The following is a 16011-nucleotide window of genomic DNA, read 5'->3' as shown; positions in this document are numbered from 1 at the left end:
CTAGTACAGAAGTCAGCTATTTTGATGTTTCAGTTACTGCTAATTGGGATAGCCACGTTCCCCATACACACCAGCAGATGTGCAGAGGTAGCAGCAGGCAATAGCAGCCAAAGAACTCAGGCAGGGCCCACAGTCTCAAGGTGTGGCTCCTCTGAGGGCCATGACGGTGACCAAAGTCAGAGGAAGAACTTCCCTTTGGCATTTCAACTTCACAGCAGCACTGGCAGGAAATTCAAATTGTGGAGCAGAGCAAGGGTGGCAGCGGTTCTGCGCACAACAGATGGTGGCACACAGTTCACGGCAGGTGAAGGTGTGCATGCAGAGCATGGCGGGGAGAAGGGACAGAACGTGCCAGTGCAGTGGCAAAAATAAGCGAATGAGGCTTTTAGAGTGGAAATGAGAGAGAACTGGATAGGAGGGGGAGGGGGAGGGAATCACATAAGCCTGCTGGCACCTGGCAGTCCTGGTACTGTACTGACCATCAGATTTCTGTACCCCTTTTAGGGCTGTGGAACACGTAAGTGCTGTTGACTAGAATGTGAGAAAAGGCACGACATGGTGGGTGCCCCCCTTCCAAGAAATAAGCCTGTGTCTATGTTATTTTAGGGACACGGGTGGCGCTGTGGTCTAAACCACAGAGCCTAGGACTTGCCGATCAGAAGGTTGGCGGTTCAAATCCCCGCGACGGGGTGAGCTCCCGTTGCTCGGTCCCTGCTCCTGCCAACCTAGCAGTTCGAAAGCACATCAAAGTGCAAGTAGATAAATAGGTACCGCTCTGGCGGGAAGGTAAACGGCGTTTCCGTGCGCTGCTCTGGTTCGCCAGAAGCGGCTTAGTCATGCTGGCCACATGACCTGGAAGCTGTACGCCGGTAAAGCGAGATGAGCGCCGCAACCCCAGAGTCGGCCACGACTGGACCTAACGTCAGGGGTCCCTTTACCTTTATCTGTGTTATCTTACTGACTACACCAAGGGTACAGAACTTTGAAGGGCTGTTGACCAACAGGAAGCATCAGTCAGGGACTTCACCTGATGGAAGGCAAATCCAGGGTCAAAGGTGAGTGGATCCACTTATTTTCTCTCTCATTTTCTGGAACAAGGAAGTGAATGGCTGCACAGAAGTGCTTGCTCTGAGTAAAGAATTGGGACAGGAGGGGTTATGGTGGGAATAGCATGGTGTCCTTTTTTTTTTACCATTACCACCAATTTCTGCTTATGCTTAGAATGTAGGCATCAGGTAGGTAGTTCCTCACACACGCGAACAACAAACACTCCCTTCTTTTAACACACATACACGCAGCACACAGAACAATTTCTGCTTCAATTTAGAAATCACCATCTTCCCTGCAGTTGCCACCATGTACCCAGAATTCATAATCACAATACACTGGCGCTATATAAACCAGCCAGGCCACTGTAACCTCAACCCTCTCCTTCTCTCAGTTCAGCTCGAGTTTGCTTTTTCTTGGGAAAAACTCACAAGGCTAAAAGAATAGGCTTGTAGGGCAAAAATAGGCCTGTAGGACCTAGAAAAACAAGGGCAGACCTGGAGGAAACTGCAGACTGCATGCAGCTCAAGGGCCACAGATCTGAGTTAGGCAATGGTGAATAATTTGCCCTTCTTCAGTTTTGGCGTATCACTGCCTGTCAATTTTGCATGTGTGTGCTTTCACCTAAAAAAGTTTGGGCTGGAAAATATAATGTACAGGAAATATATTTATAACATGTATCTTGAAAGCACATCAGGTCAAAAGCTGACACTTTCCTGTATTAGGAAATATATTTTATACACTAGACTCAAGTCATGCTAGAAGTCACGTGGCTGATCTACCCTTTTACAAACCTATTTTAAGCTCAGTCTGTAGAGCATGAGACTCTTAATCTCATGGGTCATGGGTTCAAGCCCCATGTTGGGCAAAAGGTTCCTGCATTGTAGGGGTTGGACTAGATGGCTCTCATGGTCCCTTTCCAACACTACCATTCTAAGATTTTGTTTTAAAACAGCTTGCTAAAAACCTATAAAATGCCATTATGTACAAGTGACCTGCTTACTTTGAGCAGAGATGATGCATGCACAGGCTAAGTAGCCAGATACTCTGAACCACTATACAGTTTTTGAAACACAAGTCACAATTTCTCTCCCACTAATCTTCATAACTACATTTCAGAGCCAAATGGCAGTGATGGAGGTTGTAAGAGAAACTCAACAGTATACTGCACAATCCTGAGCTTGTCTTTGAGTTCAGTGGGATTTGCTCCCTGTCCATGATCGGTGCTTAAGACTGCAGTTCTGAGATTACATTGAGATTGATATAACACAAAATTAGTAAGCACATTATTATTATTTTACGCCAATGATACAATATGCACAGAGAGAGAAATGCAGACTGTTCATGAGATGAGGCCATTGTTTATAAATTACAGGGATACAGCAGTGTTCCACCTCATAGGCAATGTAATTAGATTCAGGACTTGCAGCCACAGTGACATTTGATTTAGTAATCTGGTCAGGTAAGTCACATAATTTTGCAATGCATGATTCAATTTGACATTTCCCATCTCAAAAGTGAGCACTTTCTGGTGCTCAGAGTACATTTTGACATAAGTTCTCAAATGCATTAAGTGGAAACATATTACAAATCAAGTCCTGATGAAATCAACAGTACTATACAGTACTTTCCTGATACAATATGTGTAGGCTAAGGAAGGCATGTTCCACTTCTCTACTGGATGCCAAATTATTATTTGATGCCAAATTATGAGCACATCCTTTAAGTTCAAACAGTTGTGGCCAACTTAACATTGCATTGGCTGGTCCTGATTTCAGCCTAATTTCATTTTCTACCTATATTGGAAAAGATTTTGCCCAGAAGTCATGGGTCCAACTGAAAAATATCTGAATAATGTGCAATTGCATAACATTGCAAGGACACACATACACACAAATGCAACTGCACAAATGACAAAAGAAAATGAGGAAAAGGGACTTGCCTGACACACATCTCCTTTAACATTCCAATGGAACTGTTTTTGTGTATTTTAATTATGTATTGATTTTATACTTGTAAATCACTGACAAGCCATTTTGGTATATAAGCAGAATATAAATACTCCTCCTCCTCTGAACCTTACTTGGGTTAAGCAGAAACCCTGCATTTCTTCCTAAGCAAAAACAAAAAACCTAGTAGTACCTATGTTGAATCTAATATGTAATCATCATAGTGCCTTGGTGATTAGTCACACTTCAATTCTGCAGTGACCTACAATAAACTCACAATGCAAGCCCTAAATACTCAAACCTTTTCTTTTTTATTTGAGATTGATTTATTAAAGGATTTCTAGACAATAATACACCAAGGGTTCATCTTTGGGAGAAAAATAAAGGCATTCATCAAAACTGCCCATCCTTATCTGCAGTCTTTCTTCCAACCAGATCCACACCTTAGATTTAAAACACATCCAATGTACATTTAAAGTACAAAACTTCACTCAAAGAATCCTGGGACTTGTAGTTTGTTTAAGGTGCTGGGAACTGTAGCTCTGGGGGAGAAATGGTTTGCCCTCAAAAATCCTGGCAACTGTCAAGTGCTATAAATGTATGGTATGGATCTGGACATAATTAAGTACATCAGTTAGAACAATGCCTTCAGTATTAAGAGGGTGAATTATAAAAAAAAACCTACTCCAAAAGATGCAGTTCAACCCTATTTTTGTGTTAGCTCAACTAGGTTGCATGTGCATATCTTGTACCTTGATTATATGAACACATTATCCAATCGTGTCATTATCTGTGTCATGGAAGTTTGTTAAGATGATAGTGATCTTGGTGCTATATGGCAAATTGAAAGGAGTCTGACCTTAATTCCTGGGACATTAACTTCAATTGAACAATAACTGCATTGTTCAGTTAATAATTTAAACACTAACAGAGAGCTCCATCATTTATATTACCGTGTTGCTTTTAGTGGGCAAATGGGAGCAGCTTAATGGGAGTGCAGAAAGGCACATAATTATCACACAGGAAGACGGCCCCAGCTCCATCCATGGCATATGCAGCATAATCTCTGGTAGCAGGATTTGGAAGATTCTTGTGTGAAAGCTATGCCCTGTGAAAGTAGACAATGCTATGCCAGTTCTGATCTGACAAAGTTGCTTTATACATTCAGTACTATTTGCTGGATGTCAAGGTGAAGCAGATCCTGAGGTCGATACAAGCGGACCAGATAGGAGGAGTGATAAAGGGACAAAAATCCCAAGCCTTATTACAGCTATTAAACTTTAGCACACAGAGAAAGTAAAATCTGTCAGGATTCAGTCCTCCTACTCTTGCTGGCCTTATTTTCCTCCACAGCCTCATTCCAGCCTCCCCAAAACAAAGTGTACAATGGTGCTAAGCAGCATGCTTGATTCTGTTCCAAGAACTTGGAAACACCCACCCCCATCCCAACTTAAAACCAGGAGCAGTGATGACTCAAGGCATTTATCTCAATGGAGCCTGCAGAACACCAGAACTTAATTATACATACACATACTACAAAACTGACCCTGGATTGTGTGATGCAAGAATGACAATATGCGGCAAGAAAATGTCAGCCAAATTAGTTGTCAGGCTTTGGAAAACCACAGTTGCTATCTTGCTCCATATTTTACTTTTCAAACTGGCTCCAGAAAAAATCAACATTCACCCACAGCAGAACTAACTTTGTGTTAAGCTGCCTGTGTAAATTTCACTAGCCTCTACAAACCACTTTTTCTTATTATTTGGAGTGGGGAAGGAGTGGGGGAGTGTGTTTCTTCAAATACCCATTAAATTATATTTTGCAATTTCTATCTTGCAATATTTATCAAAACAGAATGGATCAAACAATGATGAAATAGATTTATAGAACTTGTTTTCCTTAAAAAGCATGTTTTCAGGTAGCTTTCTGAGCTCTAAAGTTTTAACACAAGATTAAAAAAAACTGATTATTGGATTCACATGAGTTTCATTATAACCCCTCCCCAATTCTCTATAGATTTAATAAACTATTTTCAGAAATCCAGCATTAAATAATATTTAGCTTTCACTGTTTAGGAATAAATGTTTTAACACTAACTGATTCCAGTATGGAAAGGGGATTCATATAGGAAGAGCTTTAGGATGAAAATTAGTTGATGAAGTATAAACTTAATACAACAGTACACTACGTTAGAATAGTAAGTAGCACAGAAAATTATCAGCTTGCATCAACACAGCAGACTGCTTTATATTATAAGATCCATGTTAATAAAGGCTGCTACCCAGCATTAACACTGCAATGTTATTTGACCATTTAAAAAATCCACACCACCAGTTGAATTTTAAAGAATTTTAATACAAACTTAATATAAACTATTTCAGTCCCTCTCTTTAACATAAGACACTGACTCAAAATACTTTTATACCTTTTTCAAGTATTGCACAATGTAGGTACAAAATTAATATTTACGATTACATTTTTTTCCATAATATATAGCAAAAAATCTTTAAACTTTTTAACAGAAAATACAATTTGTGTTTCTTTCTTGGAAAAAAGTATTCCATACAATTTGAATTCCACCGCTTAAGGAATATTTTGCACACTTTTTAGAATTGATGTTTTTTAAGATGAATTTTATAATTTCAGTAAAAAAAATACAACATGAAGCTGCTGCAGTTGTCACAGATCACTGTAGTAAAAAGATAAAAATGCAATACCATGTTGTAGAAACAATATATACTCTGATATTTTACAAACTTTGTACTAAATTAAATTATACAATTAGAAAAGACCAATAAACCCACTTATTAGTGCCAATTTTTTATATATATAAAAAATCAGCCATGTCCTTGCTATATCTTAAATACTGTAAGAGGCCATATCTTGAGTATATTTAATGTACAGTCAGTAAAAAATAACTTTGTGCTTGGTTGGCAAATGAAAAAATGATGCATGTTGTCCTTATCTAACCAAGCTTGAATGTATTCATACTACAAGCTTTTTTAAAAAAAACTCAAGAGGTGGAAAAGATACACCCTTGGGCACGTGCATTTCAACTTGTACAATATGATTTGTATTTTGTTTTAGTTAGCCATAACAGGCTGGAATTGCTGGTTAGAGTACTGCATGCTATTTAAGCTGAAATTCAAGCCATCCACAAAAGACTTCTCATTTAGACCTCCATAGGCCGCAAACATATCAAAGGCATTACTGTACTGGAGAGGGCTAAGGTTAAGGGGACTGTCGCCAGGGAATAGGTTGTTTGTACTACCTTGGCCCTGTACATTGGGGAAAATGAACTCCTTTGCATTAGGAGAAAGAGCAGACGTTTTCTGCTGCTGTTGTGGTGGTTGCTGTTGTTGTGGAGCCTGCTGGCTCCCTAGGCCAAGACCATAGAGAGAGTGCATGGAGGAGGAAAGAGCTTTCTGTTTCAGCAGATCGTTGACATTTAAGCCAAGGTTAGTGGGAGAAGTGCGGGCGACCTTGTTGGTGCGGCTGCTGTTCTTCATTTTGGTTGAGCCAAACTTGGTGGCAGCAAATGTGGCAGTGGTGAACGTTAAAGGCTGGGTGGAACGGGGCATGAAGGTTGGGCTCACAGTAGCAGAGTGACCAAAGGGAGGCGAAGGAGAACTCGAGACAGAAGATGCTGGGTCACTAATTGGCATGAACACCTGGGCCTCTGGGTTAAAGCTATTCTTGATTTCCTTATCCAATTCACATCCATTTTCATTGGAATCATCCACATAAAGCACTTTCACTGGTCCCTTTTCACCAATTTGGTATGAAACTTCAAACGGGTCAATCCAGACACTAAGATCCTGAGGCAGATTGCCACGAACATCATCAATGTCCAAACCACTCTCTTTGGATGCTTGTTCAATAACTGGGTCCACTTTCTCCCCTACATGTATACATCTAAACCCTGATCCTTTGTATGGCTTTTCTGGATACCAATGCCCTTCATACTTCTTCTTGAGTAGTCTTTCCAGCTCTTCGCCAAAAATGTTCACACGTCGTCTGGGAAGTTTATTGTACAAATACGAAATAATGAAATTGAGTGCTACTTGTATTTCAAGCTGCATAGCTGCTACAGCACAGAATTACAAAGTCTCCGTTTCAAACCACAAAGAATGGGAGAAATGTTCAAAATACCGCAGGAAAGCAAAAATTTGTTCAAAGTGCTGATTCTAGAAGATTATTATTCTTCACCTTGAGTAGTGTTGTTCCTTTAAGAAAAACAAAAGCAAAGATCCAAATAAGGAAAGTGCACAAGCAAGTCAACTAGGCCTCTTATTTTAGCATCACACTTTCCCTAAAATAGGTTCTATTTCCCAACTACAGACATTTGCAACACACTGGCACTGTATATGCAACTTAAAAGCTAAGCAGATTAAATACACAAAGAACAAATGCAAGATCACCATGGATGCATTTCAAGTTCTGAGTTTGCAGCTCAGGTACTTAAGTAATGTGGAGGGAAGAGCAAGAGTCTAGGACATAAACTAAACAGTTGTAGTTGTCCTGTAAATGTTTCTGCTTCCACCTATAGTTTTGGTGACTGACAGAAAGCCAGACGTAACATTAAGATATTTAAAAATATTGCTAATAGGCTAAAAAGTAATTCCTCATTTTGGGGCTATAAAACTCTTAGTTTGAAGTGTAACATGTAGTTTTCAATGCTGGTAGAATTTCAAAATTGCTTGAGCTCAAAGAAAAGAGAAGTAATTCCTATATTTTGATACTTAAAAAAAAAATCTACATACAATTCCAGAATTATAATTTTATTACAATATTCACACATGAAGTTCATTATGAGGTATCAAGTAAGAAGTTCATCCTTACCAGACAACCAATTTTTAATTACGAATACATTATACTATAAAAAGAATGTATTAAAATCTTCAGTTTACTGGGAAATTGAAAAAGCTGTTAGCCAAATTCCTTACATAGATGGTATTCTCATTTAGAATGAAATCAATGTAGGAGCTCTATAGAGTTAATAATAAATTGTAATACAAAATACAATGCTAAATCAGTAACATTAACATACTACTGAAAAAACATACTGCCCAGATTAAAAGCCTGTAAAGACAAGGTTTCTATCTTTAAAAAGTTACTACTTGGGAATTTAATAAAGTTGTGTTTACTCATTAACATTGTTTTTCAACTGCACCGCAGTGCATCGCAACAGTAGTTTTGAAATCTAGTAAGTTCATAAGCTAGAAAGCAAAAATGCACTCAAAATGAGTAGATTCTATTTCCTTGCCCTAAATGATTAGCTTTCAGAGGTTAACCCAGCTTTTAAAGACATTTCCCTTTCCTTTTGCCCTCTTTACATGATAAGAGAACTACCAGCTGTACGATAAGGCGACCTTTAAACGATTGCTGGATCAGCACTGGGTGGGGATAAGGAAAGATCAAGGGCAAACAGAAGATATTTACAAATGCAACATATAAAAGTACAGATGATCTGATTGGACTAGCTACATCGAACATACAAAACGATTTATTAATCCATCTGTTTAACCACCCCTGCACGTAGGAAATATATTACCCTTTCAAGAAGAACAGAAATTAAATTGGCATCCTTTCCCTGGCACAAAAACCTGATTAAACAAAACAGCCTGGAACAGTTCAAATGTTTTCTAGCTTTAAAAAAAGAACCTTTTAAAATTAATTATATATGTTAATTGCGTTAGTCAAGGAACTGGGAAACAAGAGGGGAAAAGGTGGAACTTTTAAGTGGGGTATATGGGTGTTACATAACCAGGCAGTTGGGTCTCATTAGATTTCTGCTCACAGCTCTTGGAGCTCCAGCAGCAAGAGAAAAAGTGCTTTCTATGAAAAGGAAGATGATTGGCCAAGTCCTCTCTTCCCTGGTCAAGCCAGGCCCAGTTCTCCACTGTGTCACTCTCCCAGTGGCCTTCCCTCTCATCTCCTTGTGCGAGGAACATGATTTTGAGCCAGAAGGGCAACCACTACCTTTAAAAGTGAGTTTTCAACCTGATCGAACATATGTAGGAACAGATATGGGCAAGATCGCTTTATAATCGCTCTCCCATTCTGACCTGGTATTGTCTGAATCTTTACGCTCTCTACTCATGTAAAGACAGGCTCCCGGCCCAAAGGTGCCCCCCCCTCCAGTTATAGCTGGTGTGTTTCTCTCAGCACCATACTATAATCTACCTTCTCTCAGCCCCTGCCACCACAGCCTCACAACAACCACATCCATCTTAAGACTGCTGCCAATGCATTGAGTCCCCATCAGCCCCCCCAAACAATCTCTCTTCTGGGTGGGATTATGCCGACCCCCTTCTCCCCACCCCACCCCACCCCTCTCCAACTGCACTCCCCTCCCCGAACAGGCTGTGCCAACTACACTTGCGCCTCCCCTCCCTCCACCGCCAACCTTCAAGAGGGCCGTCCCAACACTTCTGCCTCCTCCCCCTCCTCCTCCCCCCACCCCCCAGAGGAGGGGCTCTGCCAGACAACCTAAGCAGCCTCTCCCTCCCCAGCCACGGCGGGATTGGGGGGTGGGGTGGGGGGAGAAAAGCTGTGCCAACCAAAAACAACCCCCCCCACACTTGGCACCCGAATCCTCCCCCCCCTTTCCAGACACACGGTTGCTGTACGAGGCTGCCTTGTGCCACCGACGCCCCCCCCCCGCCAGCCCCCTTTCCCCAGCCGCTGCCTCGGAGGGGCTGCGCCTGCCAGCGCCTCTCGCTCGCTCGCTTCCCCGCCTCCCTCTGCAGGGCTGTGTCAACACCCTCAGCCAGCGCTGCCCTGTCAGCCCTTCTGCCAACACCCTCCCTCTGCCTCCGCACCAGCAACGCCAGCCAGCCAGGTCTGGTCCGACGCCCCCTTCGCCGACCTCCGTGGGGCGGCCCCACGAAGGCTCCCCCAGCCTCCCCCCCCATACTCCTCTCCTCCCAGTCGAGCTGCGCCAACTCTTCAGTCTCTCCTCCTCAAGCGGCGCTGGCACAAAAGCCCCCCACCGCCACCCCTCACGCACACCGCCGGCCCTGCTCTATGGGGCTGGGCGACCAGGCGGGAGGGTGCGGTAAGCCGCCCTCCTCCACCCCCCCCCCAAATCTATCTTCTCGGCCGCTGTCGTCCCTCCAAGCCCCACCGGCCTATGGCAAGTCGCCGACCTCCACCTCCTCCCTCACAGCCGGGTCTTGACAGAAGCAGCAGCTCCCCACCGCTCGCCCCACACGGAAGGAAGGAGGGAGGGAGAGATACTCACCCGGGGTGAGTGGGGGAAGAAGGTGATGTGAATAGTGCAAACAAATCCCGGTGGCAGTCCCGGGGGTTGGGGTTGAAGGAAGGAGGGAGGAGCTCAGTACCGAAGCCCCATAACCCCAGGAAGAGCGCTAGGAAAGGGTGGGGGGAGAAAAAGGGAGGATGGCGCTTCTCACACCCCGGGACGAGAGAGACAGCGCGCTCCGCCTCAGCAGCTGCTAGACGCCTTCTTGTAGCACCCGAGCGCTCGCCGCTCCTCTATATATGCCTTCCCTTGCCCCGCCCCTTCATCCCGTGTGGCTACGCCCACCCGCTCTCCGCCCACAGCTCTCTGGCCCCACCCACCCACCTACCAATCGGCCGTCCCCTGTCCCGGGCGCTACTCCTGATTGGGGCATTGGGCTTGCCAATAAGGCACAGTCCCCACCCGCCTCTGTTCCCCCACCTACTCCTAACCCCTCGGTCCCATCACATTCCCACTTCCCCCTCCCCTTGTCTTCGCTCTCCCCCCAGCAGAGGGTTCCTATCGTTGCCCTTTTCCCTTATCCAGGTGGACTCACAGATCACTCCCAACCCCCAGACTAAGAGTGCCCTCCCCATGTCTCTCTGCTGTAGGTTTCACTTTGCGACACACATTTCCCCCTCCCCGCCCAGTTGTCCTATTCTGTTCAATATTTCGGCAGTGACGTAGCTCTGCACTGCATTCGAGGTCTGAGTTACGCCTCGCCTTTTCTTTTCTCCCTTCTGCCGTCGTCCTCAGGCTTCCCTCTTTCTCCTCTGGCAGCTGTTATCTCCTCTTCCCACATTTCTTCTGCTGTTTGCTTTTCCTTTAACTCTCCTACCAACAGCGTCGTCCTCTGCTGCTGCCACCGCCTCCTCCTTCCCCATCTTTGCAGATGCTCCTCCCCTGCCTATACGTCCGCTCCGGGTCCCCCTCCCACCCTTCTTATGCACACATCTTTAGTGTATTGATATATTCTGCTCATCGCCATCTTGCTTTCTGTGCCTCCCCCTCCCCTTCTCTACCCCCCCCCACTTTCCTCTCAGGAGCCAATGGGAAACGGGCTCTCTCTACGGCTACGCTCACGCCTTCCCTCATCCACACCCCCTGCTGCTTCGAGGCTTGCGGTTACGTCAAACGTCTACGTCACTCTCCTTTGATCACACCCCCTCCCTCCCCGGGAGAACGAAACTACGTTTCCCATGATGCTCCTTGATTTTGACGTCATCGAGGGGAAAAATGTGCCCGAACCTGAAAGGGAGAATTGCGAGGCATCAAAGGCCAAGAGCTCCCCGGTCTAAGGTGGCCCGACACGAGCTACACGGGCAGGGCAGGGAGCACTCGCGCTTCTTCCCTTTTGGGAGGAGTCGTCGTTTTCATACCAATAGAATTAATTCAGTGACATACCTTTGACAGAAAGCAATGCTAGGATTAGATTTACCTGGTTTAACCAGGGATGGCATTTCTCTGCCTGTAATTATTCCCGAAGAATATATCCCAGGCAAACTCAATGCTTTTACATCCAGTCAGGGGGTCCCGGTGCCCCCTCCCCGTAATGAAGGCAAATGGAAATGGAGATTGCTGCTGACACCTTTTGTCTTTGGCAAAGCAGGTTTTGCAGGCTTTTGCGTTGCTTTTAAATTCCTGATTCTTCAAAAGTATCAGCGTGGGTCCAAAGAAACGCGACTGTACTCTGAATGCCTGCGTTCTTTCCCCTGTCTCTAGCCTTGACCACTGATACAGACCATTAAATAGTCCTCTGTAATTGAGAAGAGCCTAAACCTAAGGCACAACGCCTTTTAAAAAAACCACAACCTGGCTTATCAAAAAGCGAGGGTGTGATTTGAATCGATAGTTGCTATAGTTACTATCTATATTGGGTTAAAAAAAAAACCCCAGCACAGCTCCTAACACATCGTCATACTCAGAAACCTGTCAAACAAACAAACATCCCAAGGCAGGGCTATGTGGCGGGGAAGTTGTTTGAATTTCACGGGCTGAGTTCCCAAAAGTGAGGCAGCAATTTTATCCTCACCCAAATAGTGCTCCTAAATGCACTCCTTTAATTTGTCTTCCATCCTACCCTAAAACTGGATGGACTGATCCCCGCGGGTGGTGCAGTGTACCTCAATGGGCGCAGCGATGCACTGCCTCACGTAACATACACTATAGCATAATACACTCCCTTTAAACACACCCATGTCAGTCATAGCGACAGACATTTTTACTAGCGAGACACCAACCGCAACGAACACTCATAGAAAAACACAAAGGTTTTGGTGTTGTTTTGGAAAAATTGTGTTGGATATATTCAAGTTCTGGCCTTTGGATCTTGCGAAGGAATTTTAAAAGATGGGATTTAAGTACCCAGCGTGGCAAATAATTAGTGTTCATTATTTACATACCGCTTGATTGTAGTAACAACTCTTAAAACCGTCATATGATGATGATGTTGAAGGGAATAAGTATCCAGCGTGGCAAATAATTTAGTGTTGCTTATTTATATACCGCTTGATTGTAACACTTCTAAAGTGTCAGATGATGATGATGATGATGAAGAAGAAGGTAATAGGCACCCAGCATGCCTAGTTAATTGTTGATGATGATGGTGATCTGGGATGGAAAGGAGGAAAACTCGGGGATATTTGTGGTGGTGGGAGTTACCTTCATCTCTAGCTCTTTTTAACGTATAAACAGTGAAAGCGGGAGGGGGGAATTGGGTGGGCAAGCTTCCTACCACAGAGCGGCGGCTGAGTAATCTTAGATCCACCAATTCTAATCCCCGCCCCCTTTCCTCTTATCATTGGTTCCCAAGCTGGTCACTCACCGGTGACCAGGCTGCGTGCCAATCTCGCATACCCCACCCCGCTGCTGAAACGCATGCGTCTGCGCTGCTCCTGGTAGTCCCTGGGTTTTTAAAAATTATTATTAGGGACGAAAAAAGCAATGCAAACAAAGGAAGCGGGAGAAGAGAAGTTAAAGCAGAGAGATGAAAGGAAGCGGAGGGGGAGGCCTTGCAGGTAAAGCAAAAGAGGAGGTGGGTGAGGAGGGAAACGTCGCTTTGCAATTTTGTCCTTTTCTATAGGCGGAGGCAAAGCGCAATCTTTCCAGTCTGACTGCGTTGGTTGGAGCTGGGAGAAGGAAGAGAAAGTCATTGGGCGCGGGAATCTGCCACTCAAAGGGAGGAACAGCGAAGGGACTTGCGAGGTCCGGTTTCCGTAGTAGCGACGGCGAGGCTTTGCTGAACCAGGCAGGATCTCTGCGGTTTGCCAGGCAGCCCTTCCCTGTGGAGCTTTGCCATCTTCGCAGGAAGGGAAGGAATTGCGTTGGTTGCTTTCTCCACGAAGATGACTGAAATCTGCCTGAAGTGCTGCATGGGGGACTTATGGGGCTGTGCAGCGTCCAGGCAAAGCACATAAAACCGGGCGAGGCCGGGGGGTGGTGGTGGGTGGGGGTTATGAATCGTGCGACCGTCGCCAACAAGACTGGAAGAAAAACAACCGGATTTCTGCGTTTGTGTCCGATTCCATATTTGAAATCTTCTTTGCCTTTATGCGCATAGATTCCTCTCTTTTGTTTTTCACGGTAATACTTAACTTACTGGGGTTTTTTTTTATAATAAAAGGTACGCAAAAACGTTGCAGTTGTATGCGCAAAAATGCTTCCTTTTGTTTTCTCTCCCTTCTTCTCATCTTCCCGCCGCCCTTCTTTTAATTCCCTTTGAGCTAAAAATATTGCCCACAGGTAGCAACGATGACCGATTGGCTACATTCCCTCCTCTGTCACTGCTTGATTGGTCACTCAGTATCCAGGAGGAATACGTCAAAGTCGGGTTTTTTGGGAGGGGGGCGGCGGCGAATAAGTTAATGGAGGTTACTGTGAAAGAAAATAACCGTGACTGGAGCGCAGCAAGCCATTGCCTCACTTACCTGCTTCAGCAACGTCAAAGGACGCACTTAACTGGGGGCACGTGGTGGAAGGCGGCAGGGAGAGCAAACAGCCCCCCCTCCGGGATAGCTGGCCTCAGAGTAATTCAAGAAAAGAAAAATATTTAAAGCACAACTCTCCTAAAACGAGTGGTGCTCCTGTGAAAACTAGTGGTCACCCATATGTTTTTAAGAAAATTAAGGGAGGGGGGATTGTAAAACTGCTTCCGTTGGAAGGGGTACATAGGCAAGCAAACATGTCTTAAGCATAAATCTGAGGCCAGCGTTCTTAAATGGTTAAAATATTAAACAAGGCCGCCTAATCCAGCCAGGGAGCTCACTGGATTTGGCCAGCCACTATTGGGGAGTTTATATGGCGCTGTTGGTAGTGGTGGTGGTGTGGGAAGCCATGCATTCAAGGAAAGTGTAAGTGGGTTGTGGGGCACATGTGTGGATGGCAGGGAAGGGGCATGGCTGCTGGGTGTGGTAGTGATGAAACTAGCCTGCGTTGCCCCACATCCCCGCCCCCGCACAATCCTTGAATACAGGGGGTGGGGTTGTTGGAACCTCCTTTTATCTCAGCCTAACCTCACAAGATTGTTGTGGTGATAAAATGGGGACAGGAAGGAGATGTGTAGCTGTGAGTTCCTTTGGATAACCATATAATCTATTGTACAACTTTTAAAAGTTTCCTTTTGTAAATTAAAAAAGCCAACGCTGGTGTTACGTAGGAAGCTGCCTTATACTGGGTCAGACCACTGGTCCACCTGGCTCAGTAATTACCTTTGAAGTCCTAAATAGCTTCAGCCCAAGCTACTTCGAAGACTATCTGCTCCAAGGTGAATGTGTCACTCATAAGAGGCCTGCTGGATCAAGCTCATACAGTCCAGCATTCTGTTCTCACAATGGCTACCAGATGCCTGTGGGAAGCCCACAAGCAGGACCTTAGCACAACCTTGCTCTCCCTGCTTGTGATTTTCCAGCAACCAGTATTCAGAGAACATAGCCCTGTTGTGTCATCCATTTGCTTTCTGAGTTACAGTTGGTGGGGTGGCAATGCATGAAAGGGCTTTCTCTATAGCAGCACCCTGTACATTGAATTCCCTGCCTTCAGAAATTAGCTTATTTTTCTCTTGTGCTCTGCCAGCCTTTGAAGCCTTTACCTCTGCTGTATCTTGCTTGCCTGCTTGCTTGCTTTTAGCTCTAGCCCCTGTGTTCTCTGATGATGCTTTTAGTCTTGTTTGTTGTTGGTAATTTGTTCTAATGTTGAATTCTTGTTTTTATTTTTTCGTGCTTGTTTTTATATTTCGTAAGTTGCTTTGAGTGGCTCCTCTAGGAGGAGAAAATGGGAAATACATTTCTGAAATAAACATTGTTTGCACACAGACTGATAGTGACTGTTCAAGGTTTCAGCTCTTTCCTAGCCCTACCTAGAGATGCTGGGCACTGAATATGGGACCTTTTGCATGCAAGGCATGTGTTGTGTCCCTGAGCAGCACCAGGACTTCCTAAATACAAAACTTCAAGCTGAACTGCACATAGCAGAATTAGTAGGGCTGGTGGGTCACCAGGCATCCAGGTGCCTGCTACATAGCAGGGATGGAAACCTGTAGTTAAGACTCACAACTTCCATGTGCCCCAGCCAGCACAGCCAATGGGATGATGGGAGTTGAAGTCCAACAACATCTGGAGGTTCCCTATCCTTGTTTTATACCATACGTTAAAGCGAAAAAGGTCCCTCTTCCCAAGATCTTAGGAACTAAAGTTTGACAGAAAAGAAAGAAGAAAATAAGCAGGGCTGTCATCAATTATCTTAGTTGCTTAATCAAAGAAATTGTGCAGGGC

General features: G+C 44.7%; 1 protein-coding gene across 11 annotated transcripts in view; it reads right to left on the bottom strand.

Annotated features, from left to right (window-relative positions):
• Positions 1 to 5331: 5331 nt before the first annotated feature.
• TOB1 (transducer of ERBB2, 1) overlaps positions 5332 to 16011 on the bottom strand; it is a 122218-nt gene continuing 111538 nt past the window's right edge. For 10 of the 11 annotated variants that reach the window (XM_083728062.1, XM_083728063.1, XM_083728064.1 and 7 more), the window contains one exon: positions 5332 to 7223. In XM_083728062.1, the coding sequence (XP_083584188.1) occupies positions 6081 to 7079 (999 nt within the window). In that variant the 5' untranslated portion in view covers positions 7080 to 7223 and the 3' untranslated portion in view covers positions 5332 to 6080. Of the gene's footprint in view, positions 7224 to 10243; positions 10495 to 16011 lie in introns of those variants that run through there. The other variant, XM_083728058.1, reaches the window with a different exon arrangement.

This window comes from Podarcis gaigeae (assembly GCF_964106915.1).
Source record: "Podarcis gaigeae genome assembly, chromosome: 2".
Classification (NCBI taxonomy): Eukaryota; Metazoa; Chordata; class Lepidosauria; order Squamata; family Lacertidae; genus Podarcis; species Podarcis gaigeae.
Note: the sequence above shows the minus strand (reverse complement) of the source record. Positions and strands in the feature narration are given on the sequence as shown.